This window comes from Protomyctophum bolini (genome assembly GCF_963924005.1).
Source record: "Protomyctophum bolini genome assembly, chromosome: 5".
NCBI classification, from domain to species: domain Eukaryota; kingdom Metazoa; phylum Chordata; class Actinopteri; order Myctophiformes; family Myctophidae; genus Protomyctophum; species Protomyctophum bolini.
In genome coordinates, this window is record NC_137866.1 from 13,707,248 (window position 1) to 13,728,130 (window position 20,883).

Here is a 20,883-nt window from a genome sequence, read left to right on the forward strand (position 1 = left end):
AAAGATGGGGAAAATACATAAAGGCTCGGTTAGAGAACGATAGGGAAAAGAATAACATTTTTTTTTCTGTTTCTTAATCATTCACTCTCTTAAGCAAGTGTCTACAACTTTACAAGTGTATGTAACCCACACAGTTTGAGCAAGTAGTACAGGGCAGGCTGACATAGTGCTTATTATTATTAACAAAATAACTAACTACCTATTATAATGGACAGTGATTTGGGTGAGAAACTAATTAATTATGTTATTAGACCAAAACATGTTTAATTAATTATTTGTCTTTATGGATGACACGTGGACCAGTGAGACATACAGTAGGCTACTGTAAACAAGGACTTGTGTTGGACAGCACACCTGCATGTTCCATGCCTACTATTGCCTAGCCCCGTCCATGCTATGCTGAATCGATTCCATGTATGTGTGCGTGGTTGCATGGAATTGGAGGTCTTTGCACCTATAGCCTACATCACGTGGAAGGCAGGGACATTGATCATAGCACTGTGCTCTCTTCGGCTGTCAATGCGCAGTGACCATGCAAGGCAAATAGGATGATGACGAGATACGCGAGGGCAAGAAAGAGTAAAAACCGAAATCTCCTGAATTATGAAGTCTGGCAGGCTGTGCAACCTGTGCGTGACACTGCGTGTACCCAGATAACGATAACAGACCACCAGGTAGCGAACGTCTAGACATTAACCCTAGCTGAGAATGATGGACCACGCCACATGGTACAAATATGGGGGAATCGTACAATGACTACAATCCGGTACATAAGTATACGGCCTAAATGCCGATTATAAAACGGGACTTGCAGCCATAACAACCCAATGGGCTACACACACAGGCGTCTCATTTAACGCTCAATTTTGGAGGGGCATGCACATGTTCATATTCATAATGAAACAGATGGGCTACAATACTTTTCAATTTGCGTCTCCGTATTTCAATCTCTCATGCATGCAAGCTAGGCTATTTTCCTTCAAACGGTGTGAACTGTGAAGCATATGCGCCGATTATCCATTGGTGACTGTCTGATCCAAACCATTTGGCAGCGAAGGATGCCTTTTGGTAACAGCGATGCATCGCCAAACAAAACAAGCTACAATGAAACATTGCATAGCAGCAGCATCTCAAAATATCCGGAAGATAAATATTTCGCTTTTACCTGTGGTGTGCACTAAATCGATGCCAGACTCGGTGAGTATGTTCGGGTCACTTTGAGATCTGCCTCGTTGCAGAGTACAGCCCGGCTCTATTCCATCTGATGTAGCCATGGGGATGGAGGAGGAGAGCAGCAGAGGAATTCTGAATCAAATATTGAAAACCTTTAGCAGAGGCAAACAGGGTCAGAAGGAAGGAAGCAGCGAGCAATAAGTGCTGATTTAATTCGACCTGACAACAGCCGCTTGGAGCATCATCTACCAGGGAGCCATGGTTGAAGCTGCTGAAATTCCTAGTAGGTTTCGGTGCGTGTATGTGTGTGTGTGCGCGCGCGCGCGCTCGCTGAATGTGTGGATGGATGCGGGAGGGAGGGGTGATGTGTGTGTGCCCCTGGTGATGCCCGTCGGGGTCCGTCCAACAACATGCCCAACGAACAGCCACTGATACACAAACTATAGCGCGCTGGACCCATATGATGTCCCATGTGTGTGTGTGTGTGTGTGTGTGTGTGTGTGTGTGTGTGTGTGTGTGTGTGTGTGTAATTGTGGATCACAGCAGTACTCCAGTACAGGATGCGTCCAGTGTTAAAAGGACTCCAATATTGCACAGAGGGAGACTGTCTATCATCTATTAGGTCGTCAAATTGACAGCCCACCTATAGGATACTGTGGGTATTAGTAGCTCTGACAATCTGAAATGCCAGATTGGATAGTCTATGGTTAATTAATTTAGACCTATGCACCATTACATTAGGGCCATCCATTTATAGGCGTGTCACCGTGTCTAGCCTACTGTATATTCAGCGAGTGTGTGTGTGTGTGTGTGTGTGTGTGTGTGTGTGTGTGTGTGTGTGTGTGTGTGTGTGTGTGTGTGTGCGTGCGTGTGTGTGTATTACTACCACACACATATTAGGCCTATATTATATGATTATGTATGGTAAACAACATGTAACACCGCATCACCTGCAGCATAGAATAATAATACTATTATTAGAATAATTCATTATGTGTATTTACACTTAATTATCTTCTTATTCAGCATATGCCATATATATTGCCATAGTATCTACCACATAAAATTGGTTAGATATAATTTTATGTCGTAGATAGGCAGATTAGGCACATTATAGCAATAATTACCAATACCAAGTACCAATTAGCACCTAATGAATAAGAAGATAAAGTGAAAATACACATAATTAATTATTATTATAATAATTATTATTCTATACTGGTGATGCGGTGTTACATATTGTTTTGTAATTTTATATACCGGTATATATATATATATATATATATATATATATATATATATATATAATATACAATATACACACTTTTTATTTAGTCCAGTCATATTCACACCGTAGTACCCCCCCTATGCGTAGTACTCTGAGAGTACAACCAACGCTGTCTCCGTACGTAAGAAGCAGCCCATTGGTTGACTGAACGTATGACGTTTCAATAAGGAAGTCAGTCATTATTTTATTTATTCAGTTAAAAATGGCTGCGTACAGGTGCAGCTTCCCGGCTCTACTGTTCATTGTTTGTCATTTATCAATGCTCATTGTCGCAGCAGACATTCAAGACACGAGCCCCGTTATTAGCGAGACTGACAGCGTCGTGGAGAATAATAATAAAAACCCAGAAATACAGAATATCGCAGACGAGACGCCTGCAGTAGCCTCCGAAACAACAAGCCAGCCGACTGCCGAATGGATACAAGCGACCGAGCCGGCGGTTGACGAGGAAGCGACTCCCGAAGATGATGATGCTCCAAGCGACAACAACAAGGCCACTTCTTCTGAACCTGAAGTCACTCACAACATGCCATTCGTTGCACTGCCGACTAAAGATGACTTTCAGGAAGAATTGGTTATAAGGCCCCTTCATTCGGGAGATGTTTATGCCAGCTTCCAGTTCCGCACACTGTGGGACACAGACTTCATGGGAGGCAACAAAGGTGAATAGCTATAGCTGCTATAGCCATACAGTAAACCTTACTACTGTTCATTCAAATAAAAAATACTAAGACAATATTTGACTCAGAACTACTTAACTACAACCTATTTATTTTACTTTTGTGCAGTACGTATAAATACATGAACTATTGGCTGCAGCGCCAGCTAGGTTTTCTATTCGGGCAGCATTAGCCATGGTTCATGACTCTCGTATTCATACGAGAGTTAATTATCATGGCAGTCATGTTTCAGGGCTAATATAGCCTATTACCCTTTCAGTGAAAGCCAGCTGTTATACAGACAGTCTCTGCAAACATTGTTGTGCATGTGCACACATCCTTTCCTATCTCAGACAAAAACATTGCTAAAGAAAGACTAGCCTAGGACTACAGGCTATGGCTTAAATCCCATTACACAATATTTATAACAAGGTCCAGGACGCATGCATGTTCCTTTTAAGCACTTAAACCTTATATACTTTGTTGATCAGGGTCCCCAACTTTTTAGCTTTATACTCAAAATGCCAGATATTTTCACAATGGTTGCCTCTTTCTTACATAATATTTGACAATTTGGCCAATTTGGTATTCAAATTGTCTTCAAAGTTAATCAATTGTAACTTTAGGGAAAAATGCAGATACCCGTATACTATACACTCATACTGTAAGTTGTTTGTTTACTGTTGAGTGAAAATGTGTTGTGAGCTTGTAGATCTGATCTGCTATTTACGCTGAATGTCTGCCTGTTGACATGACCCCCAGAAAAGGGTTTGTGGGATTATGCATACAGTTGTAGAACACTATCCTGGGTTGGAACTCAGGAGTTTATTACCTGCAGGCTGCTATGCTACACAAATCACACACAACCATCAGCTTTTCTGAATGTTTACCCCTGAATTCCCTGTTATCCAATCGTCTTTGATTTTTATTTCCTGCAGCCTCCCACTACCGTTTGTTCCCGAAGTCGCTGGGCCAGGTGATCTCCAAGTTTTCAGTTAGAGAGCTGCACATCTCATTCACCCAGGGCTACTGGAGGACTATGCAGTGGGGGCAGCCCTTCCTCCCCTCCCCGCCTGGGGCTGAACTCTGGGTCTGGTTCCAAGACACTGTTACTGAGTGAGTTTGGTGTATCGAATGCATAGAAAGAACAATTAACCACTTACAGTGCGTTTTAACAGTGGGAGAGCAACGGCGAGCAACACTTGAATTTCCTTGGCTCTCGCCCACTGGACGACGTCACCCAAAAGATGAGTTATTTTCATCTTTTCGGCCGACGTTCCTCCACCCACTTTTCGACCATCGCCTGTTCGCCTGCTATCGCCAGCTATCGGCAGTAGTTGCCAGTCCCATTGACAAATAATGCACATAACGGAAAATATGTCTGGCTGTCGCCCGCTGTTAAAACGTACTGTCTGTTACAACCCTATACACTTAGCTGACTGGGATCCACCAGGGCTCTGTACTAGGCTTGGGTCGATTTCCATTACTATAGACAGTTTTCCAAAGCAGTTTCCCCCAGAACCCGGGAAGCCGTTCGTTTACTTTAATTTCGCCAGCTGATATTGTCTTGTCAAAGATGTTGATGCATCATGTCTATTTATTTTCGGAACATTGTATCGTTCTTACCTGTAGTGTGGATGGTGCATGGAAGGAGCTGACCAATGTTCTCTCAGGGATCTTCTGTGCCTCACTCAACTTCATCGACTCCACTAACACCGTTCAGCCTAGCGCCTCCTTCAAACCACTAGGTGTAGGCAATGGTAAGTTCCAAGGCCATATAGGTTAAATGTTAAAGTTCTACTATTTGTCACATACATTGCTGTATGCGAGATTTGTTCTCCACATTTGATCCATCTCTTGGAGCGGTAAGCCGCAGCTGTGCCGCGCTCTGGAACTCGGGAACATGTACATCTGAAACATTTCAAAACCTCCATCCATTTCCCTAAACCAGTCCCCCCGTACACCTCTCCTTAAAGGTATTGTAGACAAGTTTCCAGTGTTTGTACACATAATTGATTGAGTGTTTCCAAACAAAAAAAAATCTAGCTCCACCCCCTCCCCCCGTCATTCTATTGGCTGAGCCAGGTCACTTCAGGCTATGGGGTTGTTGTTGCTGCTGGGAGGGACGCTATGGATATTGCGCTCGTATGGCTAAATATGACATTAAAAAAGTATGAATTTCTATCGATATCATAGTTACAACAATGACATTGAGTTGACATGTTTTTTTAAGGGTAACTGTAGCGTAATCACAATATCACAAGACTGACACGACGAGTCCCGCAAATGAGGAAGTAGGAAGTAGTGGAGCAGACTCACTGGCTCTCAATTCAATTATCTTTCATTTGTAATCGTGCATATAAAATATATTGCCCCTCAAATGCCCCAGCCACTACAGCATCGTTCATGTGAACTACTTTGTCCACGGTTATTCATTGCAATGAAGAAAAATCGCTATGATGATCAGCGACGGCTTGTCACCGTTGGCGAGCACGGGTTGAATGCAAGCTTCAAGCCGGCCGGACCACCCAACCATGCGCTATACATAGCGATTCTCATAATTTCAACAGGCTTACATATTATATTACATCATAAACATACTATTTCACATGAACAATGGTGAAACTAAGATATGGGGATAATATTATACTTGCAATGAAATCGCATTGCGTTTTCATTATAATACTGCTGGGTCGAACACACAGTCACAGCCTCGCGCTGCAATTGGCTAAAAGTTTAAATCCCCTTTGACGTCCCGGGTAGTAAACTGTAGTGGATATAAACAGTGCATTCAGCCAGAGGGGGCCAAAGGGAGACTGTGCTGTTGCAGGAGAACACCTCAGCATCATAATAAAGGGAAAGATAGAGGGGAAAAAAGGCCAACAAAATACATTCATATATATTTTAAATCTTGGCTGGAAACTTGTCTACACTACCTTTAACACATGCATGTGTAGTTGTGTACACACATGCATGCACACGTGAGCAACACTGAGCATGTGAAAACGTCTATTGTATGTAAAGTGCTTTTACCCATACAGATAAAATATGCTTTTAATATAAACATCATTAATTAAAAAATATCAAGGGTATAGAAAGCTCTCTGCTGTAGCCTTTGCAAAGCACACATCGCATGATGTTTAGACAGTACAGATGTTCATATATTTTGTGGGGTTTTCCATTAAGTCACAGATCACCGCTTCCTTCGCTATGCCACCCTGCCACGTGAGATCGTCTGCACTGAAAATCTGACTCCTTGGAAGAAACTCTTGCCATGTGGCTCAAAGGTAGGTGTTGTGGGTGTCATCCAATCAGCTTAAAACTTATACTGTTACAATTAGAGTCCTGCATGGGTCCAATTTTGCAAACCTGCAACCATCCCACCTGTTAATAATGAGAACTAGGTACAGACCTGTCACCCGTGATTATTTAAAAATCCCAGAACTGAGCCTTTGCTCCCCTGTGTTACCCGTGATCTAATCAAGGGTAACGGGGGAGCCTACAGACAATTAAAAGGTGCTTTATTTTTTACTTGCCCTGCATTTTTTCAACACAAGATACAACATTCTGCTGCAGCAGTGCCTCACATTTTGACAGAAAGAAATGTCACATTGTTTATGTTACTGTTAATGTGCAGAAACCATAATGTTCTATCCTTCCACAACTAACAGTTTAAGGATAACATCTAAATAAGTGACTAAAACCCTAAGCAGCCTATTTGGCAGAATCAATCACAACTATGTTACAGTATTCACTATTCAGACTTTTACACAAGGGACACACACCATTCAGATTACTGAGCGGTTTATTCAGGAATCGGGGCAGCAAGCAAGACTAGCAACTCAACAGAATCGCATAAAAAGCTTTACCTGTGAAACAAGACCCTAATTCCAATCACCCACCCCCATCACTTTCAATTTCCATTTATTATCCTGTTCTTTCCTAATTGGATGAAATTGGTAGATTTAAATGTGTTTTCAGTGTACTAAAGAGTTACTTTCTCCACGGTGGTGGGCAGGTACTTTTCCTTGTTTAAATTGCAAGGAGATCTTCTCTAAAACGTGGGAGCACTTGAGGGATTCTACAGCGATGAGCATCGCGTTCTATCCATTTTAAACTCTCGGCGGTCAGATATAAACGGCAAATGTGCATTGTTTAGCGTAGAATAATGATCAGCTTCTGCTGTATGCAAATGTATGCTGCATGCACGCACTCGGGAAGAAAAAAAACATCTTGGTGAACAGAAGCCTGTCAAAGTCTTTAAAGCCATCAGTCCCACATGACGTTCAAACCATCTATTAAAAATTATCATTATTCTCCCTCATCCAGGCTGGTCTGTCTGTCCTGATGAAGTCAGAGAAACTCTTCCATAGTAGCTTCCACTCCCAAGCCGTGCACATCAGACCTGTATGTCAGGACTGGCAGTGCAAAACCACGTCCTGGGAGCTCCGGCAGACACTGAACGTGGTCTTCGATCTGCACACCTCAGGACAGGGCAAGCGAGGTGAGAGAGAAGGCAGTGGGAGAACTCTTCTGATGTCATCTTTCAATAAACCACCAGCTCGTGGCTTTATTGTGCGTTACACCTACACCATGTGTTATGTCAAAACGGCATCACACAAAAGATTTATCAGCCTCTGCATCGACTCACATATCGTCTGGAGTATATATCGATATATTGCCATTTCGATTAATTGAACCCACCACTAGTAGTATTGCCCTGTCCACATTCAGCAGTATTGGTTCGGGACAGTTGTATTTGAAGTGTGGGTTAATTTATACGCACATTTTACTACTTTGATTTAAAATGTATGTCTGTCCGTTTTCTCAGAATGGTCTCTGTTCAAGATGTTCTCTCGGACCTTGACTGAGGCCTGCCCACTGGCCTCCTCCAGTAAAGTCTACATCGACATCACTGACAACCCACAGGTTAGTGGTGAATGAACTCCTCCTATTGTGCTGTCATCGTCTCAGTGTGAATGGCTCTGTACTGTATCCTATTTTCACCCAAACCTGATTTCACTCCTTCACAAACTTCAGGGTAATGGTGGAAATTGTATTAATATACGTACTTGGTACTTAGTTAAAGCGATATTTGAGTTTTTGGGGAGTTGTATTACTTTTCCTATTTACACAGAGTCGGACAAACTCACATATACCTTTTTTGAAGGTACGTTGAATAGTGAACGTATTCTGGAATGACTATGGAAACAAGTTACAGCTCTGCTCAGAAGCTCATGATTGAAAAAGTTGTACAAGCAAAACAAAAGTACATATAAAGTCTTATTCTAATCTAGACTATCCTCACTGTTCACCAGGCCTAACTGTGTGACTGTGGAGACATCAAAAAGGCTTCCATGAATTTGTCTGACTCTGGATAAGTAATTCATTATATTTCCTCAAAACCAAACCATCAAACCAAGTACTCAATCTGCGATGGATTTGAGACTATGTATCATTTGCCATTGTAGTTTCACTTTATTGTCATTGTACAATACACAGGTATGGGTACAAATAAAACACATTCCCATTACTACAGTACATGGCTGTCCAAAAGAACAGAAATGCATTACGTTATATATAATGGATATCTGACAATTAGAATCACAACCATCTGCGAGAGCTTTGGTATGAACATGGTAAATGGTGCATTTATAGCGCCTTTATCCAAGGCGCTTTACAGAGATTGTGCATTACATTCACACACCGATGCCAGAGGAAACCATGCAAGGCACCAACCTGCACATCGGGAGCAATTAGGGGTTCAGACAGAGTCTTGCTCAAGGACACTTCGACACTAACTCTGGGTGAGCCCGGGTTAGAACTGGGAACCTTGTAGTTTTCAATCCGGTCACTCTACTCCACTTGACCACTTCTGCAGCATGTGCCGCCACATGTTCTTTAATCGTAATGCTGTGTATGGGCTGCAGGGGGAGCAGTTTGACCTGACCCCGGCCACTCCCCTGCTGAGCCAGGCTGTAGTGCTGGGTGACAGGAGGACCTATGCTGTCTACGACCTGACCCAGGCCAGCACCTTTGGCTCCCTGCGCTCACTCAACATGCTGCTGCGTTGGAAATTCACTGATGGTGAGCAACATTATGCCAGAGCATGGCGTGTTTATTTGAAAATGAAATACAATATTTCAATGACTTTAGAGTTCTGTGTAGCCTATTTTTTTCACATACTGTAGGCCTGGATAGAAAATGTCCATCCAGCTAACCTAATTTGTAACAATATGCTTCTGAGAACTGTACAGTAGTTTCAAAATTCACAAGGTTCTTTGGGAAGCAGCAAATAAATATAAGACTACTATAACGTAAAACATCAACATTCTTCCATCTTATCCTTTAGCATGCCTATAGGGCATTGCAGTGGCCGTGGTTTTCTGGTTCCATTGAAAATGCGCCCATTCATTTTTCCCATAGAAATTCACAAACATATTTATATTATTTTAAGCCTAGAATCAAGCCATCCAGGATCCTGGTGAAATATGACCATAAAATCTGTGAAAAAATGAAACTTTAATTAAAAAAAGTAATTTAAGAAATATTCATGTACAATAGATATTTGTACACACACTGCACAAATTTACCTACTTTGCCATTTTTCTTCACTATTTTTGCTATTATTTAGTATTTCTTTGTTATTGTTGTTCTTGCTCCTTACGTGTGCTCATCCCGTGTATATATGCAACCATTTGAATGTTGAATGTCTCTCGTCTGCTCCCCGCGTGCAGCTGACATGCTGCGGCCCCTCCTCCATGCTGAGCGCTATGTGGCCGGCTACGGGCTGCAGACAGGAGAGATCCACACACTGATGTACAACCACCACCCTTACAGGGCCTTCCCGGTGCTACTGCTGGACAGCGTGCCCTGGTACCTCCGCCTCTACATCCACACGCTGACCGTCACCAGCAAGGGCAAAGACAACAAGCCCAGTGAGTGTTCCTCCACGATTATTCTGTCGCACAAACATGATTGATTGATTGATTGATTGACGTTTTTATTTCACAGTATGCAGAATGGGTACATTTCAAATGAAAGCAACAAGCTCCACTTTTTTCAATTCATCAGATACTCAAATACACAGTGAAATATCCCGTTTGAACCTATTTTGGACAGGCCGATTCTAAAAATCCTGATCTCAGTTTTCTGAAAACCTTCAAATATGTATTCAAAAACGACAAAATATGGATGTTGCTATATACTGTACATGGCAGCAACTACCTCAAAAGGGGTTCCAGTCCTGAAAGGTATAGTTACAAAAAGGGGATTAATGGGTTCACTTCTAACCCTAAGAGATTTTTGCAAATGTAACCAAATGGACCTGTGAGGTTACTTTGTAGTTAAGGAAATAGAGCATGCACCTCCACTCTAGCCCAGGTGCTAGACAAAAGGCAGTACAAGAGGAGAAATAGAGTCTGCAACACTGGTATGAAAAACTCAGCTCCACTGGTTTATTTGACTCAACGTTTCGATCCCTTGGGATCTTCTTCAGGAATAATGTGACAGGGAATGGGTGTGTACCTATATACAGGAAGGGGTACAACTGATTGGCTCTAACGATGGGTGGTGACTAATGCCACCTAAGCCCAAACCAATTAACCAGTTTCCAATGTCACAATAATAATAATAAACATGACGGGTTTAAATATACACAAATACAAAAATACAACAGGTACAGAATGTGTACACAATATGCAATATTTAAGCACAATAATACACATTGATTTCAGACACAAAAAGATTGTCATGGATAACAAAAATGGATACTTTGTAGTTACAAATGGATAAATTAGCAGAGGATTTTCTATACACACACGCACACAAATAATGTGTATGATGAGGGGTGTATATTTTTGGAAATGAAATGAATGATATATTTTACATGCACAAGCAAGCCTGCATTTTCTCTTAGTGTAGGTTTTGTTTATTCGTGATGTACATCTAGCTATTTGTATGCACCTGCCAATTTTTACCACAAGGAGGAGTACATGAACCGTGTTTTCAGTTTAAAGCTTCGTTTTCCTTTGCCAATAGTGAAACACCTTGGGCCATATTTTGGTCACTGCTGAACTCCTTATAACACGTTGTGAGCTTGTAGATCGGCTATTTGAACTATTCAAAAATGTTTTTCAAAATAGTAAAAACGGCAAAGAATGTTAGGGATAAGGGGTTTAGCACTGACAAATACGGCCCCATGTCATTTTTGCAGTCTCTCTCTTCGGTTAATCCATTTTAAAATTAATAATGATGATGGTATAACAACAATATCCATGATGACTATGAGATGGATGGTCGTTTGGCGTGGCAGTATGTAGGGCGCTTTTTCTGCCTAACGTAGTATAAAATAAACATCAAATTGTATACTAGGCTACATCCATTACCAGCCGTCTAAGGACCGTCTGAGACCACATCTCCTGGAGATGCTGATCCAGCTGCCTCCTAACTCTGTCACCGAGGTCACTGTGGAGTTTGAAAGGGCTCTGCTGAAATGGACTGAATACACCCCTGACCCCAACCACGGATTCTATGTCGGGTGTGTATTTACATTTTACATATACTGTATGTATATATTTTGGCCAGCTGTTCTGCTAAAAATGTGAAAATGGATTAACTTTTGTTTATTGTGTGCCATGCCATGGATACATTTGGGCTAATACATTGTCTATTGACATGGGTGGAAATATGTTTCGGCCTGACCTGTTTGTTATGCATTTGGGCCAACTGAATAGTTTTGAACAGCTTTAGACATGAAATGGAAACACAATGACATACATTGAGTCTTTAAATCTGACTGTCCCATGTTTAAGAGGTAGACATTTTATGTGCCATTTTAAAATGACAAGAATAATGGACTTATTCATCAGGCCTGATTGAAGAAAGTAGAAGAAGTGACTGAAAGCTGTCCATGTCTCTCTCAGGTCCTCTGTCGTCAGCGCTCTTGTGCCCAGCGTTGTTGCTATGGATACAAACGCCACTCAGGAACGCCCGCTCTTCAGCAGCTTGTAAGTATAGCTGTTCATTGTTGACGCCGTTGTTGCTGTCTACACATTCCAAATGTTGTGTGATTAAAATATCTCAGAATTGTACTTAAATGTACCTAGTTACTTAACCACCGTTGTCTTATCTATGTGTGATATGTGTGATTCACTATGGAGAATGTCTCAACAGCTTGTTGAACCCTAGCTGCTCCCTCACTCTGCTTCTCCTCCATTGTGTTCCTTTGTTTGACAGTTTCCCGTGTAAAGAAGAGTCCAGCTACTTCATGCGTGTCTACACGGAGCCTCTGTTGGTGAACCTCCCCACTCCAGACTTTAGCATGCCTTACAACGTTATCTGCCTCACCTGCACTGTGGTGGCCGTGGGATACGGCTCCCTTTACAACCTGCTCACTCGTACCTTCCAGGTCGAGGAGCCCAGTCCGGGTCTAGCCAAGCGAATAGCCAACTTCATCCGCAGGATGAGGGGCGTACCACCAATCTGAAAAAACACCCCGACCCCCATTTTTTCTAAGGAGGTGAGCTATTTTTGGCTAATGCACTTGGTCGATTCGAACATTCAGGGAAGAACTGTTTCGTGCACTGGGAAGTTTTTAAGAAAAAAACTTTTAAACCTGAACTTTCTGTTTTCTTTTTAAAAGAATACACGGAAAACAATATTTTGAACTGGATGGAAATGGATTTAGCACATTTTCCCTGCCTCTCAGTAGGGATGAAGTATTGATACTGCTGATTATGAGGGCTGGAGGATAAGGGCTCTGCTGATGGACACAAAGCTTTGTTCTGTGTTGCAATGGGGGCGATATTTAGCCTTAGTTTCAGCCTGATTCGCTGCGTTCCGTGAAATTTGTATTGCCACTCCATGACAATACAAATTTCAACCCAGGCTAGGTGATATTAGAAGAACACTAAACCTCAATGCTGGTTTTCTTTATTTATTTTTTTGTTTGTGTGTCATCGATATTGTTCAGCATCTGCTTTTGAAGCCATAACACTACTACTATAGCCATAATTTCCTTGATGCCATTTCTTTGCTGGTTATTGGTGGTGGTAGTAATAATTAAACAAATCATGTTTTATAAACAATATATAATAAAAAAAAAAAAAAAACTTAATTATATATGGTTTATTTGTAAAGCACTTTGGGTAATTGAAACGGCAAGAAACCAGAACAATAATTAAGCCAATAAGGTTTCAGGAATTTACATGAAATTTTAGTCATTGAAAATGAAATCTGATGCAGCTTAAAACACAAGGATACTTTGGTATAGGTTTCGATAATTTAGTTATCTTTTCTACATCTTGAATACATAACTACATGCTAAAAGAGTGACATACTGTACAATGTACAGTAAGTCAATGAGGATACTATTTTATGGTGAATTTCTAATCAACGGTGCAAAGGAGCGATATGCCTATACTGTATCTCACCAGTTGGTTAACATCATGACATGGTATGGGTAACGGCACATTGTGCACATCCTGACCATACAAGTGTCCTTGTGCTTTAAGCGCTGTAGGCAGGTTGTCCCAAATCGTAGACAGCAAGGGCTTGGAACATATTTGACTTTTAAGCTGTGTTACAGGATAGCCAGGAGGACCTTTTCATAATCACACTATAAAGTGTGACCTCAAGGGAATTATAGCGTCACTGTACAATGGTCCATGACAAATGTTAAATGTCGGAAAAGGCTTCTGCAAAGTTGCCGGTACTACAGTATATAAGAATAAAATACCATATAAGAGAGGAATGTATTGCTAAATACTCTATGGTTTGAAAAGAGCATACAACTCAGCAACATGTGCATTATTGGAGGTATTTGTGGGGTTTGGAATTGCTTTGTCAAATATGCCTAGTGCATAAAAAGGCTTCTAATTAACCACGAGCTTATTAAAACATGTTTCACACTTGAGCCTATTTAATGAATGCATGATTGAATGTTGAATGTGGCCATTGGCAGAATGTCTCCTTGACCAAATGCCTTTCATTGTTTTGCTTGCATCTAGTTGTTTACTGATTTGCTCATTGGTCAGGTTGGTGCAGTTTCAGCATGTGCTGTGGCCACTTCTCTCTCACCCAGCTCTACTGTTATAAATGCATAAGCAGTGTGTGAAAATGTTCATGTATTCTTATTCTGTTAACCAAAACTCCATCAAACTTAGTTTTAGTTTCTCTTAAATTATTAACCACTCTGATAATGTGTTAAGAGATGTGGGGAGCCTGGGGTATTATTGTATTTTCAATAAACTGTTATTTCTTTTTTTTAAATAAACAGACACATCTAAATTGATTGTAGTTTTGTTTTAGAATTTGACTTTTTTCCCCCATATATTGTATCGGAGACCATAAGGTCGTAGTTGACAAACACAGGGGCAAAGCCAGGATTGCTAAATATCCCAAACATTCTAATCAGTTTAGAAGTTCAAAATAAAGTATTGGCTCATGTTTGGGCATTAAATGGATAACATGAACGAACAAAATAATAATATGTCCCTGTACTGTTTCTGAAATGCAGAAGGGTTGAAAGCTGTATTACTTGTCCCTGAGTGTGCACTTCTTAATGTAAATATTACTTAGCCCCACTTCTGGCAGACCTAGATGGGACAGACACAGAAGTCTCTGTCTTTGGCTAGTCGGCAAATTCTCCTCTTGCACACCGTGGAACAGGGAAAAAAGAGTTTTGGGGGGGGGGACCTCTGCATTCCACATCAACGTTTAACCTAGATCACGTCTGGTTAGCTGCAAACTATGTTTTCGCTACAGACAAGTAGGTATGCCCAGACGGAAATCATAACGGCATTTATTTGGCTTTAGATAGACAATGGATGACACCCGCAATTCATAACAGAATAAAAATGGCATGTATGTATGTTTTTCTTTACTTATTCAAATGGTCACTGCAAATGAATGCAAGCTATTGTGAATAGCTCTATAATTTTGTATTATTTTGTCCTTCAATTAGAGGACATTTATAGATGTGAGGAAATGTTGAAACTTGAGGACAGAACAATTTCTTGGCATCTTAAAACAGCCTGGTTTGGTTCCAATTTGCACTTGGCATTCTTGGCCCATTTCATCATTTGTTTTTGCAGCAAAGCTCCTGCTCCGAAAATGTCCATATAAGAGGCAGCTGTGAAACTGAAAACCTGTTACCAACATGGTCATAAACACACAACGAAGTATCTATATGTCCTACAAACTTTTATTAGCAATTTTATTACTTGAAGCATACAAACAGGATTGGAAATGTAAAAAAAAAGCCCAGTACCAAAACTGCACACAGTACATTTCCAATCAATGTTCAAGATGAAGCTGTCACTCTTACCCATTGGACTTTTTAAGTGTTGTGTTGAAATGTTGGTAAGATATGTGATGTGTCTTTGTTCCCCACTTGTCCTATCCTCCATAAATGATGTGTCTTTGTTCCCCACTTGTCCTATCCTCCATAAATGATGTGTCTTTGTTCCCCACTTGTCCTATCCTCCATGAATGATGTGTCTTTGTTCCCCACTTGTCCTATCCTCCATAAATGCAACCAACACAAGTGCTCACTTCTGATCAGTGGAGGACAGAATATGGCAGATCTATGTCGGTCAGTGATGGTTGTCCAATCAGCAAGGCTCGCTGCAGGCATGGCCACAGGTTGTCCGGCAGCACTTCTGTTCCCCGGGACACTGACCGTCATGGTAGCAGTACTCGGCACACATGGGCGTCCCCTGGGGTTGTGCACACTTACCTCGCTTCACTACAGACAAGCAAGAGGCACAGTGTCTGTTACAAGATCTAAAGATGTTTGCATTTTTGCGTCACTGTTGGTCAGAAACCTTGTACATCCATATTTCATAATTTTATGTTGCCTCATGAATGAATGCTCTTTAAACGTGGTCGTAAGAAAACAGATCACATATAACTATAAGCCAAAAATAGGGACTCCAGGTTGGAAGTAGTTAGGTCTGTCAGTGGGTTTTATAAAGTATTAACAAAAAGTATTAACAATTAAAAAGCAACATTGAATCCATTGGAACACAGGTTATCTTTTCCATTTCCTGAAAAGTGACAGTTTTGGACATACACTGTACGTACAACAAGGTTTCTGACCATCAGTGACAATAGTAATTTCTCTAGTTAACCAACAGCACATTTGTTTTGCATAGAAACAAAGGGTCTCTCATTGCAGTAGATATTAGAGACATGCAACATTCTTGCTGTCAATTTGACCCAAATCCAACCTTTGTATGGTGCGATGCACTGATGTCCACATCCATTGTGGCAGCATTTCTCATCACTGGGGCAGTCACTGTCATCAGAGCAGTACTCAGCACACATCCCAGAGCCCCAGTTTCTGCGAGGACACACTCCAGGCTTTGCTTGAGGGGAAAGAGTTCAGAAAGGCCAAAATCAACATAAGCGTGTGCATTTGAAAAAGAAGCACACGCAACGATTCGGCCAAATGGCTTGACCGAATCATTGCAACCATTTCTGTTGCCCTTCAAATCACAGCCAAGTTGAGCCACATTTGACATCCCTTATTATGGGCTTAACTTCTATGACTTGACTTGTATCACTGGCCCAGAGATTGTGAGGTGTCAAACACCTGATGAACCAGCAAGCATTAGGCTCTTCCTGAACTTACAGAAAGCAGGAGGCACACAGACTGCTCCACAGTCAAAGGTACAGCACTTGTGGTCCTCAGGACAGTCCTCATCACACTCACACCCCTTCTTTGATGGGATCACATTCAGACGTCTAGGACAATGACCTGGTTTGGGGAGAATCACTGGTACAGAGAAAGAGAGAAATTGAGCTGAGCAGCACAACAAGCAAGGCTATACTTGGATCATGTTCAACTCTACAGTCTATGGTTCAACTGTACATTAATGTCGAACATTGTTAAGCTGCAAAAGCACTTTAATTGGAATTTAAAATATTTGAACTATGCAATACTATGCTCTCCTGTTTTTTATTTTAAACAATAGACTCGCTAAGTTTTCATTTTCATTAGGAGTTATGCTACTAACAAAACTTACCTGTTGAATTGCCAACAGCTTCTGCCGTGAAAACTATGCTCAAACATGCAAAACCACATGCAAAAATCAATGCACAAACTGCAGAGGAATGCATCTCCATTGCAGGCTTTACTTCCAACTGAAGAATGTTACTTTGGACAAATGCTCCAATACAACATGCATGCAGTGTGTGCAATGCACAAAATACTGGGTCCCTGTGCCTGTCAAGTTGCATTCATGTTGGTTATGATCAGAAAATGCCCTGCAAATGTGCTTTTCATTTCTGTAATTCTGTTGTTTACCATTTCTATTTCTATGCTATTTTGAAAGCAAATGCTCTCAAATAAGATATCGAAGTCACAGGAACCATTTAGTAACACCAGGAATTATTGTTTGTCAGTGGTTGAGGTGAAATGTTATTTGTAATGAAACTCATTTGATACTGGATCCTGGATCCCCAGATAGCTGCTTGGAAAGTTCTCAAGACTCCAGTAAAGTAAAACATATTGTATCTGAAAACCTTCTTGTAAAAGGGATAATTTCAGAGAAATTAAAAACACCACTCATTGTACTTGCATTTCAATCGATACTGCAGTTAATGATGGAGGAATGGTTCATTTTCAAATTAATTTGCATAGGCCCACTGGTAGTTACTGTACCATTATTGACACAATGGCCAGTGCCTGGAGGGTCAAATGACAATAATTAAGTTGGAATGGTGGAATTAGATTTAGAAAGCACATATTCCATCTACAAGTGACAGTAGTCAATAATTGCCATAAAGGGCTTATGAAATCAGGCCTTGACGTTGAGACCTCCACACAAAAAAAAATGCGTTAGCAATACAAAACAAATGCAATATACTGTAGGTATGGATCTTGTTGCATTCCCTTTTATTTCCCACCCGATATTGCCATCTAGTGTTATCTTCAAGTGGTACAGTATCTGAGTTGTACACATCCTTCACACATTTCAGCCCAATGAAAACTGATAGGGCTGTTAGAAAGACACCTCTGTGCAAAATGCATATTTATTGCAGGAAGATGTGTCTCTAAAAAGGAGATAAAGCCCTGTTGTTTTTCATTATAATTCATAGTAGAGTTCATGGGATTATAAATTAAATAGTTAAAAAGATAAAAGTTTGTGCACAAGTATAGTGTTTTCTAAAACAAATCACACCGTGTGAACTGAGTGGTGCAACTCCGTGTGGGGGCCCCTGGTGGGTCCCCGGAACTTCCTCTCTCTCTCTCTCTGTTTCTAGCACAACAGCACCACTCTTGCCCCTACTGGTACTGGTAATCATTGGGACACAGTCACATAGGTTGTTAGGACATAGGGACACCACTCAATAATATATATATTTTTTAACAATATATTTATTGCATTTTTTTGACAATCAGACAATACAACAAAACAATACACAATACAGACAATACAATACAATTACCACTCAATAATATTAGTCACTGTGTTCCTTGTCTGCCAAAGACAACACATACAGAGCTATAGCTGCCACAAGGGTTCATTACACTCCAGTGCGTGCTACTGGATTTTGTCAGTCAACATCCTGGATGATGATGCAGGCTGGACAGAAACGTCCTTGGACAGCCACCCCCAATTTTTTTGTTTGGGTAACAAATTGGCTTATTTTTAATTCATCATTTTAACATTAATAGAAAGATCTGATGGTTTGAATAGATCGTTTTGATGAGACTGACGACCCTAGTGTCTTCTCCGGAATTGCCACCAGATGGCGAGAATGCACCATTATGCTGATTTTGACAAAAATAGAGGAATCTAGGGGAGTCACTTCCGGTTCAAATGATCATCAACATCCGGCAGTAGTTTGACCCGATGCCATGGCATTAGCCTAGCATCCCGGGGATGCTAGGCTAATGCCATATTTTTTATAATTAAGTCATATTAACCTCAAATCAACCCCAAAACATCGCAAAATATCACATTTTTCACAGCGACGCACATAGAGACGGCGCGCGCGGATTTCGGCCGTTTTTTGGTAGATTACATCCAATATTAGCGAAAAAATGCTAATTTTTTCTCCGTTGAAGCCCCAATAACTGACAGTCAATACATTCCGTTTATTCCGTATGTGGCATGTTTATATTTTTCGATTCATTCCGTTTATTCCGGGTTTAGTAGTCCAAGGGTTAATGCATTGTTTGTGTTTAACTGTCCTGTTGCAGGTGAGATACAACGTGGGTTAACTTAACTATTCTCATAATGGGAAAAGTTGTTGGGGCAGTGTACGTGTCTCCACAACTATTTGGTGTAGTAAGTGCTCAGTAGTTTAGTCTAGCAGAGCTGAGCTTATAGCAGCTAAAGCTAACATGCTAAAATGAACAAATCAAAATACACTGAATATGGACTCAGCGATTCATTGAAGTGTGTAACAACTGCATACAAAGTGAGCATGAGAAACATGACCACATTTCTCACACAAGTACATTTGGGAGGGCATTTGGCCGGTGTATTGTTTAGCAGGTGTATGAGTGTAATTTCTTTGTCAATAAGAAATCCTGAATCCTCTGACCTTTAAGCCCTATACAATCTGTTGTACAACAAAATGCCAAAATGTTACAGATTCAATCTGTTTACGGTTGTAATCCTAGGGTTTATTTGAAGACAGCCACGTGATCGGTTTGATTGATTGATTGAATACTTTATTAGTCAGAATGTAAACAGCACGAGTCCACGACATACAGTCAGACATTAAGGCTAAAAGGATAACAAAAAAGTCCTCGGGACTTGTTTCCATTGTGGTCTGTAGCAACTCCTAATGTAATCACTGCTCATAATAACGGTTCATAATTACATTATAGAAAAATCTGTCATTACGTTATGCGCTCATTCTTTATGAGCTGATTATTACATTATGGGTTTTTATTACATTATGAGCAGTTATTACCACTACATGGTCCTATGTATTCAATTAATTCACATAAAGCATTAAAAAATAACACAATAATAAATGTCATCAACAAATACAAAACACTGTGTACAAAGGAGAAAAACGTCAGCAGTGAATGACACCTCCTTTCTATGGGAAATTGCGTTTACTTCCCCTCCTGATAGAAGGCTTTTCAGGCCTGTTTTGAAATAAAGCAGTGATTTACATTTTGAATGGATGATATCAGGGTAGAGTAGTAGAATGAGAATGTTCTATATTTGGGTAGTACCAGATCGTACTCCCTCTAGTATTGTATAGTAGTACCAGCTTGTACTCCCTCTAGTATTGTGTAGTAGTACCAGATCGTATTCCCTCTAGTATTGTATAGTAGTACCAGATTGTACTCCCTCTAGTATTGTGTAGTAGTACCAGAACGTACTCCCTCTAGTATTCTGTAGTAGTATACCAGATCGTACTCCCTCTAGTATTGTGTAGTATTACCAGATCGTACTCCCTCTAGTATTGTTCTATATTTGGGTAGTACCAGATCGTACTCCCTCTAGTATTGTGCATGTGGCTTTGAGAAGTAGTTAATCAGGTAGCACTTCCCCTTTGACTATCTTAAATACCAATCCCATTTGTATTTGATTTACCCTGTCTTCTACCCTGAGCCATCCAGACTAGCAAAGTGTGTTGGAATTAGGCGGGTCATGCATGGGCTTTTAGGCTGAGAATCAGTCAAATCAGTTTGTTTTGGGAGGTCTGAAGCTTAGTTCGTTTTCCAGTAATACAGTGATCTGTGAAACGGATGAAAGTTTTGCCAAAAGCCCCAAACTACCTTGTATT

At 40.8% G+C, this 20,883-nt stretch overlaps 3 protein-coding genes across 3 annotated transcripts in view; 1 reads left to right on the top strand and 2 right to left on the bottom strand.

The window, feature by feature from the left end:
• Positions 1 to 1,274, bottom strand: part of phactr3a (phosphatase and actin regulator 3a) — a gene marked incomplete at its 5' end in the record, with an annotated part of 40,976 nt that extends 39,702 nt beyond the window's left edge. The window contains one exon of the mRNA XM_080762782.1: positions 1,166 to 1,274. Within this exon, the coding sequence (XP_080618908.1) occupies positions 1,166 to 1,274 (109 nt within the window). The remainder of the gene's footprint in view (positions 1 to 1,165) is intronic.
• A 1,394-nt stretch (positions 1,275 to 2,668) lies between these two features.
• On the top strand, positions 2,669 to 14,791 carry pigt (phosphatidylinositol glycan anchor biosynthesis, class T). Its single transcript, XM_080764069.1, has 11 exons — positions 2,669 to 3,123; positions 4,059 to 4,236; positions 4,753 to 4,880; positions 6,307 to 6,407; positions 7,450 to 7,624; positions 7,952 to 8,049; positions 9,051 to 9,207; positions 9,858 to 10,058; positions 11,494 to 11,659; positions 12,045 to 12,128; positions 12,358 to 14,791. The coding sequence occupies exons 1-11, from the start codon at positions 2,721 to 2,723 to the stop codon at positions 12,605 to 12,607; spliced, it is 1,941 nt and encodes a 646-aa protein (XP_080620195.1). The 5' UTR covers positions 2,669 to 2,720; the 3' UTR covers positions 12,608 to 14,791.
• Positions 14,792 to 15,307: 516 nt separating this feature from the next.
• On the bottom strand, positions 15,308 to 17,286 carry wfdc2 (WAP four-disulfide core domain 2). Its single transcript, XM_080764070.1, has 4 exons — positions 17,151 to 17,286; positions 16,757 to 16,900; positions 16,353 to 16,490; positions 15,308 to 15,868 (listed from the first exon to the last, which is right to left on the bottom strand). The coding sequence occupies exons 1-4, from the start codon at positions 17,248 to 17,250 to the stop codon at positions 15,735 to 15,737; spliced, it is 516 nt and encodes a 171-aa protein (XP_080620196.1). The 5' UTR covers positions 17,251 to 17,286; the 3' UTR covers positions 15,308 to 15,734.
• Positions 17,287 to 20,883: the final 3,597 nt, after the last annotated feature.

Coding starts and splice junctions, on each gene's coding strand:
- wfdc2 (XM_080764070.1), bottom strand. CDS start 17,250: ATGGAGATGCATTCCTCTGCAGTTTGTGCATTGATTTTTGCATGTGGT. Junction 16,491..16,756: donor CTGTGTGCCTCCTGCTTTCT/GTAAGTTCAGGA, acceptor TTTCCCCTCAAG/CAAAGCCTGGAGTGTGTCCT. Junction 15,869..16,352: donor GTGCATCGCACCATACAAAG/GTTGGATTTGGG, acceptor GCTTGTCTGTAG/TGAAGCGAGGTAAGTGTGCA.
- pigt (XM_080764069.1), top strand. CDS start 2,721: ATGCTCATTGTCGCAGCAGACATTCAAGACACGAGCCCCGTTATTAGC. Junction 3,124..4,058: donor CTTCATGGGAGGCAACAAAG/GTGAATAGCTAT, acceptor TATTTCCTGCAG/CCTCCCACTACCGTTTGTTC. Junction 4,881..6,306: donor ACCACTAGGTGTAGGCAATG/GTAAGTTCCAAG, acceptor TTTTCCATTAAG/TCACAGATCACCGCTTCCTT.